The sequence below is a fragment of the Penicillium roqueforti genome, assembly GCF_015533775.1.
Source record: "Penicillium roqueforti strain LCP96 04111 chromosome Unknown scaffold_05, whole genome shotgun sequence".
Lineage (NCBI taxonomy): Eukaryota > Fungi > Ascomycota > Eurotiomycetes > Eurotiales > Aspergillaceae > Penicillium > Penicillium roqueforti.
In genome coordinates, this window is record NW_024067569.1 from 674,371 (window position 1) to 688,339 (window position 13,969).

The 13,969-nt window shown below is 52.1% G+C and overlaps 3 protein-coding genes across 3 annotated transcripts; all 3 read left to right on the forward strand.

Annotated features, from left to right (window-relative positions):
- Positions 1 to 3,471, forward strand: LCP9604111_3436 (uncharacterized protein; the record flags this gene model as incomplete). Its single annotated transcript, XM_039071024.1, has 1 exon — positions 1 to 3,471. One exon carries the CDS (start codon positions 1 to 3, stop codon positions 3,469 to 3,471), a length of 3,471 nt encoding a protein of 1,156 aa, XP_038930703.1.
- Positions 3,472 to 6,905: 3,434 nt separating this feature from the next.
- On the forward strand, positions 6,906 to 8,126 carry LCP9604111_3437 (uncharacterized protein; the record flags this gene model as incomplete). The annotated part of the gene is made up of 2 exons (XM_039071025.1): positions 6,906 to 7,145; positions 7,200 to 8,126. 2 exons carry the CDS (start codon positions 6,906 to 6,908, stop codon positions 8,124 to 8,126), a joined length of 1,167 nt encoding a protein of 388 aa, XP_038930704.1.
- Positions 8,127 to 9,906: 1,780 nt separating this feature from the next.
- Positions 9,907 to 13,428, forward strand: LCP9604111_3438 (GTPase-activating protein; the record flags this gene model as incomplete). Its single annotated transcript, XM_039071026.1, has 3 exons — positions 9,907 to 10,711; positions 10,768 to 11,119; positions 11,169 to 13,428. 3 exons carry the CDS (start codon positions 9,907 to 9,909, stop codon positions 13,426 to 13,428), a joined length of 3,417 nt encoding a protein of 1,138 aa, XP_038930705.1.
- Positions 13,429 to 13,969: the final 541 nt, after the last annotated feature.

The window sequence follows — 13,969 nt, forward strand, 5'->3', positions numbered from 1 at the left end:
ATGGCAAACCAACAGAAACGGACCTGCCGTCGCCGTGACAGCGTCACTGGGTTCCAAATGACGGGTGCCCCCACTCCCGCCATCCCTCTGATCGCCTCAGCCAACCCCTCCCGCAATGGATCAATTGGCACGCAGGTGGTACCTGGCCCGGTGTCAATTGCCACCCTTTCCCCCACAGCCATGTACCGTCCTTCCCGCAGTGGACCCATTGGCGCGGAGGTAGTGCCTGGTCCTTCGTCAATTGACAAGCTTTCCCCGACAGCCATGTACCGTCCTTCCCGCAATGGACCCATTGGCACGGAGGTGGTGCCTGGTCCTTCGTCGGCCACACCTTCACCAATCTACCGTCCCTCATCCACCTACCGCCCCTCCTACTTTCCCCAGAGTCCTCCGCACAGGACCTCCCCTCTGGTGGGCCCCGACACAGCCCTTCAATCCCCCTCCGGTATCCGACCACCTCAGAAACAGCCTGAAGCCAGCGCGCTGGAAGTACTGACTGATGCCGAAGCGACAATATCTCGTCAGGAGAACGCACTGAACGACGCCAGGTCCCAGGCGTCGGCTTTGCGATCCCAAATGGCAAAAGACCGCAATACCACCAAGCTTCTCGATCATGAGCAGATGCAGGCCATGATCAACCAGGCAAACTCCAACAGAACTTCGCAAATAGAATGCCAGTTCCAGGTTATTGAGGACGACCTGGAGCAGGTATCTGTTGACCTGGAGCAAGCGGAGGGCAAGAAAAAGGCCCTCCGCGACTGCAAGGAGAAGCTGGCGAGGGACCAGGCAGATTTGCGGGACCTTTGCCAGGTGGTTGCGGCGGCCGGCCGAAACCAGCAACGACAGGCACGCCTTGCAGGTGCGGAGGACCGACTGAAAGGCCTCCTTGACAATGCGGATAGAATGCTTGCCGCGAGTATGCAAAGCACAAGGGTAAGCCAGGTCCAGACTCGGAAGGCAAGTAGCGCCGAGTCCTCGGCTAGCCCTGTGGGTATTGCGCGCCGCCACGTCGTGGAAAGCCAGGAACCAGGCTCCCACGGGCAGGCATTCGACCCCCACCCGCAGCAGCTCGACAAGGGAAAAGAACGTGGCCCGAGATCGCTCCCCCTTGAGGATCGCGAATGTGATGACCTTAGCCCCAACGTCTATGATTCTACTAGTATTCCCTCTCTCCGTCCGCGAATCGTCCCTCGATCGATTCGCCGGGGACCGCGACACGCTAACTTCCGCTCGCGCCGGGACGATACTAGATCATTGATCAGTCAAAAACCATCACGGGCTGGGTCACACATAGACACAGCCACGGGACAAGAACTTGCCGGCATGTTGCAGGCAGATGAGTCGCAGGTGGGCGACTATAATCTAGTGGTGCAAGAAGCACCAGCTACCACCGCCACCATCGCTCCCCAGCAGCTGGAGACCGTGGATATCAGTACTGAGACCACGGTACAAGAACTTGCTGGGACGTTGCAGGCCGAGGTGTGCGACGAAATGGTAGTGGTGCAAGAAGCATCAGCTACCACCGCCACCATCGCTCCCCAGCAGGTGGAGACCGTGGATATCAGTACTGAGACCACGGTACAAGAACTTGCTGGGACGTTGCAGGCCGAGGTGTGCGACGAAATGGTAGTGGTGCAAGAAGCACTAGCTACCACCTTGACTATCGCTCCTCAGCAAGTGGAGACGAACGACATGATGGAACTCGACGACGAGCTGTTTTATTCCGAAGTCGCAAAGTTGAACGACGAGTCCTTTGACGGTCACATGGAATGGGATAAGGGGCAGACGCATGTGATCACACTGTACAACAAAGATGACCTGGCGGCTCCGAGCCAGTCATCTGGTGGTCATGCTGCTATCGCTCCCCCGTCTCTCCCATTGACGCGATCACTTAATCGCGTCATCGCGCAGGCCGTGGCAGCCATCCCTCTCAAGCCTGGTATGCCAAGGGTCCGCGACCGCTTCCGCGTCTTCAAACGACGGGATCGTCTCGTCGGGAGTGGCCGCCCTCGCGTGCATCGGAGGGTTGACTATCTCTCTGTACGAAGAGTACTCAAACGGACAGCTGATATCTTTGGGTCCAGCGAGGACGGACAGCCGGCCCGGAAGAAACAAAAGTTGACGCATACAGCCGCGAATGTGCCAGAGATGAGTGTGCCAGCTGTTTCGCAGCCAGCTCAATTTGTGCATGTCCAGACAGAGGAGGTGCCCACCCAGGCAGTTATGAGTGTGCCAGCTGTTTCGCAGCCAACTCAGACCACCTTGGAGTCCACCGAGTCTGTTGAGGCCGAGCAGGTGTCTACACAGGCAGTCATGAGTGTGCCAGCTGTTTCTCAGCCAACTCAGACTGTTCTGGAGTACACCGAGACTGTCTCAACCGAGCAGGTGCCCACCGAGACAGCTATGAGTGTGCCAGCTGTTTCGCAGCCGACTCAAGTTGTCCTGGAGGCCACCGAGCAGGTTCCTATCAATGCAATCTTGGGTGAGCCCGCTGTTTCTCAGCCGACTCAAGTTGCATCGCAGGAAGATGAGACTCTCAAGACCGTGCATGTGCCTCCCGAGGCAGTGATGAGCGAGCCAGCTGTTTCCCAGCCAACTCAAGCTGCCTTGGAGTCCACTGTGCCCGAGTCCACTACGCTCGAATCATCCGTGTTCACTTTGTCCGGTGAAGTTGTTGGTGCGCCTGCTCCTAGTGAGCCAGCCCCAACTGAGTCAGTCCAAACTGAGCCATCGTCAGTCGAGGAAATTCCGAGTGTGCCTGCTGCTACTAAGCCGACTCGGAATGAATCAGATCTGACTTGGCAGACAGAGGATGAACTTGTTCCGAGCCCGCGGACAGTTACTCGCTCGCACCTAGATGCGTTGCTTGAGGCGCGCGCGGCAAGGACTCAAGCTCGTCCTAGCATTATGTCGTCTCCTGAGGGGTTGCAGGTCACAGCAACCTCTCGAGCTATCTCCACCCCTTCCCTGGTCGCCAGTCCCGAAGACGCTTCGGTAAAGAATGCCGTTGCAACAGGGACAGATTCCCGTGCGGGGGTTTCGAAAGGCACCAAGAGGGTCGAGGATGCCGAAACCTCAAATTGCAGCGCTCGACAGAATACAGGAGAACAGCGGGAGGAAATGGGCGGAGCAGCGCCTTCTGGTCTTCAAATGCCAGGAGCTTGGCCTTCCGACCCACCCGCCGTCACTGTGTCTGACGAGTCAGACATGCATGAAGGGTCGGCTTTGCTGAGGGGGTTGTGGACAGGAACTCGTCGACTTTCCTTTGGTGTATTTGCTATGGTGATGGTGATTTTGCTGTCGTTCCCCCTGTGGGCAGGTCACCTTGGACACCTAGTCTACGCCTTGGAGGGTCCTGAACAGTTCCTGGAGGAACTGCGTTGGGAGCACGGATATGACGTTCCAATCTTCGATCGGATTATCTATGTTCTCCTTCGTTGTTTTGCCGGCGATCGAGCGTTGTTCGGTTAACGGAAAGTGGTGCGGTGCGCATCCCATCAAGGGGAGGGACGAATGAGCCACCTCTTGATGAATAATACTACCACAGCAAGGCAGTAAGCTGGCAAGTCCGATGATTGCCGCTTCAACTGCAGAAGTACAACGAAAGCGACCCGAGGGGAGGGACGAATGAGCCACCTCTTGGGACCGCAAAAGACAATGCAGCAAGCTGGCAAGTCCGATGATTGCCACTTCACCTGCACAGTTACAGCGACAGGTGTCTGTTACCAACGACACCGAAATAAGAAGCCATTGTTTGAGTACCCCTGTTTCTCTCACCCGGGAAGGTGATGGATGATTATCACTGTCGACGCCCATGGCATTTTATCGGGGTACCTGTTCTGAGTTGTGTTTGATTTTCTTGTTCGCCCACCCTTCGTGGTGGTGTATGATTGTTTGTGTCGGTTGTCGAAAGACAACATGTACGATTCGTTTGTTGTTCACCCTTCGGGGCGAAGTGTGATTTTTTTGTCGTCGAAAGACGTCTTGTTCGAGTACAATGTCTGGGCCCTTGAGTATATATTATATTCGGGTATATATTATTCGGCTACCCAGGAAACTAGGTAGAAGATGTGCGATTGGCGTCGTTTTGCCTGCACATGGAAACGACTTGTGACGCCACAAATTGAGACTACCGCCTGCGTGTTCAGCGGGCTGACGATGCCACCTTCAGCAACAGCCAGCTCTTGGGAGCGGAGGACAGTACATGATCTCCCAGGGGCTGGCAATATGGCACAAAAAATGCCGCCTATATGGTCGGCCTGCTGAACACGCCGCGGCAACATTAGCCAGCCTCTGGGAGATGACCATTATATCTCCCGGGGGCTGGCAACATGGCATACGTTATGCCATTTCCATGTTCGGCAGGCTGACCATGCCAATTTGCAACAACACGCCAGCTCCTAAAAGGGAGACTTTATATGATCTCCTCGGCGCTGGCGGCATGGTCGGCCTGCCGAATACACTTAATTACCACAAGACGCCAGCCCCTAGGAGATCTGACCATTACCATCTCTTAGGGGCTGGCAACATGGCATATGTTATGCCATCTCCGTGTTCAGCAGGCTGGCCATGCCACTTTGCAACAACACGCCAGCTCCTAGGAGGGAGACGTTATATGATCTCCTGGGGGCTGGCGGTATGGTCGGCCTGCCCAATACGCTCATTCACCACAAAATACCAGCCCCTAGGAGATCTGACCATTATCATCTCCTAGGGGCTGGCAAAGCATGGCATACGTTATGCCATCTCCATGTTCAGCAGGCTGGCCATGCCACTTTGCAACAACACGCCAACTCCTAGGAGAGGGACAGTATATGATTTCCTAGGAGCTGTTGCATGGTTGGCCTGCTGAACACGCAAATTCACTCACAAGACGCCGGACCCCAGGAGATGAGACCACTATATGATCTCCTAGGGGCTGGCAAAGCATGGCATACGTTATGTCATCTCCATGTTCGGCAGGCTGACCATACAGTTTGCAAAAGCACACCAGCTCCTAGGGATGGGGGACATTTATATGATTTCCTAGGAGCTGTTGCATGGTCAGCCTGCTGAACCTCATTCACCACAAGACGCCAGCCCCTAGGAGATGGGACCACTATATGATCTCCTAGGGGCTGGCAAAGCATGGCATACGTTATGCCATCTCTATGTTCGGCAGGCTAACTATACCACTTCGCAACAGCACGCCAGCTCCTAAGAATAGGGATCGTACGATCTCCTAGGAGCTGACCGTATGGTCGGCCTGCTGAACATGCCAATTCACCTATAAGATGCCAGCTCCTAGGATGGGGACATTATATGATTTCCTAGGAGCTGGTTGCCTGGTCAGCCTGCTGAACGCGCCAATTCACTCACAACACGCCAGCTCCTAAAAATGAGGAACATCATTTTATCTCCTAGGGGCTGGCAATATGGCAAGTATTCAGCGGGCTGACCATGCGCTTCGCAACAACACGCCAGCTCCTAGGAATGGGGAACATTACACGACCTCCTAGGAGTTGATCGCATGGTCGGCCTGCTGGACACGCCGATTCACTCAAAACACGTCGGCCCCCAGGATATTGGGACATCAATGATCTCCTAGTGGTTGACAACATCGCGTTAACAATAGGCCAGCTCATGGGAGCGGGGAACAACATATCATCTCCCATGGGCTGGCTACGCGGCATATGATGCCATCTCCATGTTTCGCTAGCTGACCATGCAGTTTGCAACAGTACGCCAGCTCCTAGGGATGGGGGGCATCGTATGATCTCTCGGGAGCTGGCTGCATGGTCGGTCGGCTTACTGAACAAGCCTGTTCGCCCAACGACAAGGCAGCCTGTGTGAGGTAGCAACGTTATATGATCTTCTGCAGGCTGGCAATATGGCATGAACACGATCTAATGCTGTCTACATGTGCAGCAGGCTGGCCGTGCCGATGCCGTCATCAAACAACAGCATGCCAGCTCCTGGGGGTGGGGAACATCATTAATCTCCCAGGAGCTAGCATCATGGCATAGGAGCAAAATCCAGCGACAGCCATACCTCTGGAGTCGGCTATGGGTGGACTGCGCAAAGGCTTCTCGGGTGCCATCTGCATAGTTGGCCCGCTGAACAAACCAATTTCAGCAATGACAGCTAGCCTCTGGGAGATGGGGAGATTAAATGAGCTCCCAGGGGCAGGCAACATAGCACAGATGCCACCTGCACGTTCAGCAGGCTGACCATGCGAATTTATAACAACCGCCAGCTCCGGAATCTGGGAGCATTATATGATCTCCCAGAAACTCGAAAACATGATATTGCAGTATACACCTAAGCGTGGCACGGTTACAAACTGCGCCTCCTGCACGTTCACCAGGCGGACTATGCGCATTTCGCGCCTGGATAAAAACACACGCTAGCAACACACGCTAGCATCGAGGTTGTGTTTCGTCACCTCGGAACGTATACCACAGTACCATGTTTTTGTCCACAGCACATGCCAACTTTTGGTAGCTAGAAGCGAATGTATCGCACAGACATTATCATGATTTCGAATGCATACCCGATAGGCATAGGACTGGAGTCCTCGCCATCCTCATTTTTAAATAATATCAGGGGAACGATATACCTCGGTATGTCGCCGTTCAGTCTGGAGCCTACGAATAAGAACACGATTGTCCAAGCCCGGGAGATGCCGCCTGCACAGTCAGCAGGCTGACTATCCACCAGTGGACCAATGACAGCACGAGCCACGCAGGAGCTGGCGTCACCCACTCCACATCCCGCTGAAAGAAGATAAGTGCACTTATCTACCCCCTCGAGATATTGTTCACCACATCGTTATTGAGTCTACTCATCTCATCAACTTCAAGAAGAGAAGCATCGCCTTGCTTTTGACTTTCATTTTGCGTTAAGCATCATTTCCTACCACCGCCATGTTTGTGCGCTCCCTTTTGCTGGGTGGCGCCGCTGCTCTCGGCGCCAGTGCCATGCTGGTCGTCCCCGAGATGGAACCTAAAGTCGATATTATTGAAGATGGATTTGTTAATATCCACCCTATGCTTCTGGAGGACGTTCGTCATGCGATTGTTGACCTGCCTTGCTCTGAATGTCCTCTTCGTGAAACCAATGACGAAGGTGCTGTTATCTGGACGGAGGGCAAACCATCATCTCTGGTAAGAATGACAAAATGCGTTTATTCATTCGAACTGGCTAACAAACTCTCATAGACTCTGGATTTCTCGATCGAGGACAACCGCCTGTTGGCCAACGGCCGCCAAATATTCCCACCGGCTCCGCCCATCCCGATTCTTGCTGTGCAACAAAATGAAGAGGGAGAGGACTCCGCCCCCATGCCTGTTGGGTATGCGCTTGAAATCATGCCGATGGCCGTACCATCCGACGAGCCGGGATACGAACTCCTAGATATTCGATTCACTGTTCTCGACCTGGAAACCCACCCCGTCCCTGTCGATACTGTGGCGATCACCGTCCTACAGGATCCCAACGGCGAGCTCTTCATCGCTCGGACTGAAATCGAAAGCAACACCCCTGCTTCCGATCGCCTGTCTTGGAAGGAGTGCCACGGCAAGGCCAAATGCCTGCAAGAACTTCTGGTCTCTCGCATTCGGGGCCTCTTGGCTGGCGCCAAGGCTCGTGTGATGGGCATGGCCAAATCCGGCCACAAGGGCTGCCATGGCAAACACGAGGGCAAGATAATGGGCCACCACGAAGAAGACCATGACGATATGCCTTACCCTCCCCCGCCTCCTTTCGGGAAGGAGGGTTCTGGGCGTGAAAAGTTCGGCCCCGGTGGTCATCATGCCCACGCCCACGGCTCCGCTCGTCCCCACCATCACCACCCGCACCACGGCGCTTTCGCCCGCACTTTTTCACGCATTGTTCACTTTATCATTGTCCCGGCTGTTTTGGGTGTCCTGGCTGGACTGACCGCAAGTGCCATTGGCATGCTGGTCGGCCAGGCTGTGGTTTTCCTCTGGCAACGCTACCGCGGTACCACTTCTTCGGAGCGCAAGGCCGCCTGGGAGGATGGCGAGGCCTGCGAAAAGCAGGGTCTTATGACCAGTCCCTCCGAGGAAGTCCTTCCTGAATACACAGAGCCTTCGCAGGTCCGAGGCTCGCTCGACAAGAACTAAAGAAAGAGAAGAAAAAAAAAGAAGAAAAACGAAAAGGGAAAGAGAAAGAGGAGGGAAAAAAAAAAAAAAAGGGACATACTGATCTTCCCATCGAGGCCAGCTGTCTCTTGTTTGAAGGCCATTATCGACCTGCCTGGATAGTGCTCGATTTTATACTTGGGGGTTTCTCGGCTCCTTCCACGGACAGCCCAAACCCGCGGATCACTGAACAAAAAAATACAAAAAAAATACAAAAACACAAATGAAAATACAAAATGCACTCCTTCAAGCCGTCTTTCGACCAAAGGCCATCACAAGCTACCTGGACCTTTCAATATCTTTCACTTGAACGACACTCCGGACAACAACAAGCTCTCTGGCGCCAACGGTGACTTGACGAGGTCAATACCAACAAAAAAAAAAACCCCCCCACCGGTCACTACATAAAGACAGAAACAAGATCAAGCAGGAACAAGACCAACCACAAGCAAAGTAAAAAAAAAATACAACAACGCTCAGCTATCTCATTGCCAGACTGCCTAGGCTTTCCACTCATTTGCCAGGCCAATGGGCCAGCACGCACTAAGCCCATCTTACTCGGGGTCATCGACACGAACAAAGACAAACAAACAAATCCACAAAGTTCCGCTGTCGTTTGACCCATGGCATGTCCATCAATCACCAGCTATACTGGGCTCTCCACTTCTTTTCCACCGCCAACTGAAAGCTCCGGTCACTTGACAAGAACAAAGGGAATTTCATTTTCCACTGTCTTTTGCCCTGTGACCGCTACTAGCCGATCCAGGCTCTTTTTCTTTTCTTCATGTTCAATCCTTCTTACAAGGCCCTCTTGACACCACTAGGCTATCCCACAGTCAATTTTCAATGTCTAGTGATTGCGTTGAGCTTGGTTTTATTCCAATCTTGTTTCTTGTTCTGTTCCTAAATCTTCTCTTGTTCGCTATTCTTGTTCTATTTCACCGTTCTATTTCACCTACATCCTGTTTGATTCCGATATTTTCTTTCACTATATTTCTTTCACTCTATTAAGATTTCTCAAATCCTGTTCTATTCTCAATTTTTCTTTGGTTTCAAATGTGTGTGTTTTTGCTTCCGTGTCAAGCTTGGATTGTGTTTCAATTCCCCATTTTTGTCCGATCATAATATGTTTGCGTCCTTCTGTCTCAGACTTGTGTTTCTTGTGATATTCATCTCAACTAAGCCTCATAAATTGAGAATCTCTAGTTCTTAGGCTCTTCTCTGTAGACTGTAGGATCGTAGACCATTGTACTACTCACAGTGGGGCATATTATAGAACTAGAAATTAACTTCACACTCGTTATATATAGTTAGACAAATGTAAACACTGCGTACGATATCTTTGAATCTCTGGTAGATGTCCCTCCCCTTATAGCCACTGACCTACAGCGCTGATTGTATAATATCTAAGGCTAGAATGGCGAAAAGAATAATTACTGTAGAGGACATTTCCACGTATAACTTTCGAAGAATGCTGTGATGCCAAGCTATTATGGATAAGGCTGAGGACAGTCACGTGAAACCAGCATCATCACGCCCCCTCTTATCAATCCGCAACAACACTCGACGCAATCCTCTTGTTCTGCAGGCCTAGTCCTCGGCCAAGGTTGATTTAGCTTGTACGATGACCTTGAAGCTCCAATTTCAACTACGCACGGGCTTTTTTTCCTACTCCTAGCCCGGATCTGCTGGACTCGAAGTCTTTAACTGAGCTTGATTCCGACATCATTGGTTATCGAATTCACACCCTCATCTCTCCAACATGATACCGTGGTCGTCCTTCGTTCAGAAGGCCCAGAGCCTGATTGACCCTGCCAATTTCAACATTTCCGCCCTATCCTCGCCCGATCATAACCCCTCCAAGGCATCGTTGTTCCGGCAACAATTCCGCCTCCCTGATTCCCAGAACCCGCTTCAAGAGATCACCGCTGATCTCGTTCTACCACTACCAAATTCCTCGTCAAACCAAGGAGATGGCACTCGCAGGGTTGACCGGGCTGGGAATACATACACTGGACGTTTGCATCTAAGTGAACGTTTCATCTGCTTTTCAACCCAGCCCACGAGCTTCATTCCATCTGCTACAGCAAGTGCCTCGACCACTTGGACTGGCCAAACGCACGGCACTGGACCATCAGGCAATGGATTCATCCTCCCGCTATCCTGCATACGACGTGTCGAACGCCTTCATAGCGCCAGCCATGTTTTCTCTTTGGCGCTGACAACATGGAATGGTTTGCTCAATAAGCATCAAGAACCCAATTTCGCCCCTCAACGCCTCATATTGCAGCTTGTCGGTAGCAGACAGGCCTGCGAGCGATTTTGTGACACACTAAAAAAAGGCCTGAGGGAGGCAATGAAGGAGGTTGACAGCTTGCGGACCGTCGTCTCAGATTGTTATTCGGAATATTTGCTCTCAGGCGCCAAAGGAAAGGGACAAGACGGGAACGAAGCTGATACTCGTCAACCCCCGGATGCGGGGCTGGGTCTAATTTTCCGCTACCCTGGTGATGCACGCAAGCTGCGCGATCGCAGTAAGATGAGACTTTGGGGCGAATATTTCAGAGGTAAAAAGACATTCTTTTTTGATTGTATATTCCGACATGTGACTGATATTCTCCAGAAAATGGTCGGAATGCTACTTTGGTTCGCCAACCAACCTTCCACAAGCTAATCAGAGTTGGTTTGCCAAATCGGCTACGAGGAGAAATATGGGAGCTCACATCCGGTTCTTTGTTCCTTCGTCTACAATCTCCAAAGCTGTACCAACAGACATTGGCCAAGTTCGAGGGACAAGAATCCCTTGCCATCGATGAGATTGAGAAAGATTTGAATCGCAGTCTTCCAGAGTATCCTGGATTCCAGAGCGAAGAAGGCATTGGACGCTTGCGACGAGTTCTCACTGCGTACAGTTGGATTGACCCGGAGATTGGATATTGCCAAGCCATGAACATTGTGGTTGCCGCATTGTTGATGTATGTTTAGAATCCCAAGTTGCCGAGGGCGTTTTGCTAACTTGACCAGATATATGTCAGAGGCCCAGGCCTTTTTCCTTCTCTCTGTGCTCTGTGACCGTCTCCTGCCCGGTTACTATTCAACCACAATGTACGGCACACTACTCGATCAAAAGGTGTTTGAGTCTTTAGTTGAGAAAACAATGCCGGTTCTCTGGGATCACCTCACCAAATCAGACGTACAACTTTCTGTGGTATCGTTGCCATGGTTCCTTTCTCTCTACATTAACTCTATGCCGCTCGTCTTTGCTTTCCGTGTCTTGGATGTGTTTTTCCTAGAAGGGCCAAAGGTCCTCTTCCAGGTCGGTCTTGCCATCCTCCGAGTCAACGGCGAGGAGCTTCTCGAGACACAAGATGACGGATCATTTATTTCTGTCTTGAAGTCATATTTTTCCCGATTGGATGAATCTGCCCACCCGAGATCGGAGAATCCCAAGCTGCGGGCTATTACTAGATTCCAGGAATTAATGGTGGTTGCTTTCAAAGAATTTTCTGGCATCACTCACAGCACGATCACCGAGACGCGAGAAAAGCACAAGGGTGCTGTCTTAGAGAATATCGAGACTTTTGCAAAGCGTACTTCTATCCGCAATCTTGGACCCGAGAGCAAACGCCTGAGCGTGGATGATCTTGGAACGATATATGACCGCTTCTATGAAACGCTGTACCAATGGGAACAGCACCAGAGAGTTATCGAGGAAGAGGCGAGGCGGCAAGAGAGGAAGAAATCGAAATCCCAACGCCTTTCCATGCTTGCCCCTCCTGCAGACACCGAAGTTGGCCGTGTTGGCCTTGGACCTAGCCCTACACATATGGATTATGATGCTTTCCGGGAGTTTTTAGCCGCCACATCTAAATGGGCGGTTGCTGACTCCCCTAGTCCCTCGAGGAGAGAATCCCCATCAGGAAAATCAGCATTGTGGGCGAACCGCAGGCAGCCAGCGGACCATGAGTTTATGCAACGCCTCTACCGCAAGTGGGGCACAGATCCCGAGGAGGGATTGAATCTTCAAAATGTGGTGAATGGTCTTGCCCGCCTTAAAGGATCCCCTGATATCATGAATAACATCAACTATTTCTTCGACCTGTACGATGACAGTGGAAATGGCCAGGTTGATCGTGAGGGGATCCTCAAGATGTCCGAGGCGCTGTTGTTTCTCTCCCGGCGTGGGTTCGAGGGCACAATCACGGCCACCCCATCTGTGGAAGATCTGAACTTGTCGGGAGACCGTGACTTTGTTGAGAACTCGCTCACTACTGACGAGAAATTCCTCGGTAGCGTCAGCGCATTCATCCGTCGTTGCTTCGAATACGCCGACCCTAGCCACCAAGAGAACCACCAAGCAGACCTGCTGGATACAACAGTAGAGGCAACCGAGAAGCTAGACTCATTTGCCATTGGTGACGACGACGACGAAGAAGATTTGATCGATGTTGATGATGCCAAGTCCACCAACTCTCCAGCACCAGACGCAGCTCCCCAGTCAGCTAAGTCTACCACCGTCGGATTAGACAGTCGCGACCACAACCGCTCAACATCTGAGTCTGCCAACCCGGCTCTCGACCCTAATAATCCCCTGCATATCACTCTCCCTACCTTCCGAATGGTTGTCCTGGCCGACGAACTCCTAGAGCAATTCTTTGAATCCTACTTCCCCCAATCCTTCCATCTGTCCGACCACCCCCACCCCGCGGCTCTAGCCGCATCTTCCTCAATGTCGTCCAATCTCACAACTTTCTCCAACATCGGCAGTGTCCGTTCCTCCGGACTCAGCGCTGGCTCAGCGCCCGTCGCTGGCGCCTCAGGAGGTATCGTGCCACCAGGCAAGGGCCTGCGCGGCGTCCTCGACAACATCGTCTCCGACGGAATCCGCATGGCCGCCGAAGTCAAGAAGCGAATGGACGAGGCGCAGCGTGATCTCGCTCACGGCCGCGAGGAAGAAGAAGACGATGAAGACGATGATGACTATCCCCGTCGTGAGAACACTGCCACCGCCATCCCCGGTGGTATCCCCAGCTGGGGCGCTGGCGCATACGGCGCCGACCCGGAACGTCGTAGCATTGTCCGTGACGCTGACCGTGACCTCCTTGAAGGAGCTGAGGTGCTTGGCGGCGGAAAGGAAGAGAGAACTTCTCTCTTGGACGGGAAGGATGATGCCACCCACGCTCCTCGGAAGGTCTCCGGCTCTGCTGCTTCCACTAAGAGCGGTGATTCTTCCACGGCCCGCGATGGAGAGGTTATCAGCAAGCTCGTCGAGTTTGACTCATGATATTCTTGCATACTGTCTCATTTCATATACGGTTAGCCGCTATCTCATCTGTTTTTCTTATTCCCGAATCCTTAGTTGGATCGTTATGCAATTTTGTACTACAACCCTTGGATTGGATGTTTCAATTCACTTTTTGCGTGGTTCCCCTTGGATTGGAACCTGGAGTTCTAGATCCCTTAGAAAGAATGAACCTTTCTTGTTTATTAGACATGTGGATTCGACGTAGCGCTCTTCGTACATGTACCAAATCCTACATGGTATTTGCGATTCGAATAAATATGTCGAAATCAAAAGATAGATTTGAGACCTGAATGTTTCCACTAATCAAAAATTCGTAGGGGCAAAGTCGCCCAGGATACTAAAGTGTTCTGAATTCAGGAAATCGTCAAGTCATGAGATGCAGTGACGTTTTCTATGTACAGCATGATCATCGAGCCGACTGGAACAATCCCAGGGGTGGAAGCGATCAATCACCATCAACCTTCGACGTAGAAGTTCGACGTAGAAGTATAATGGCATTGTGTGACACGCAAGAGAGGAA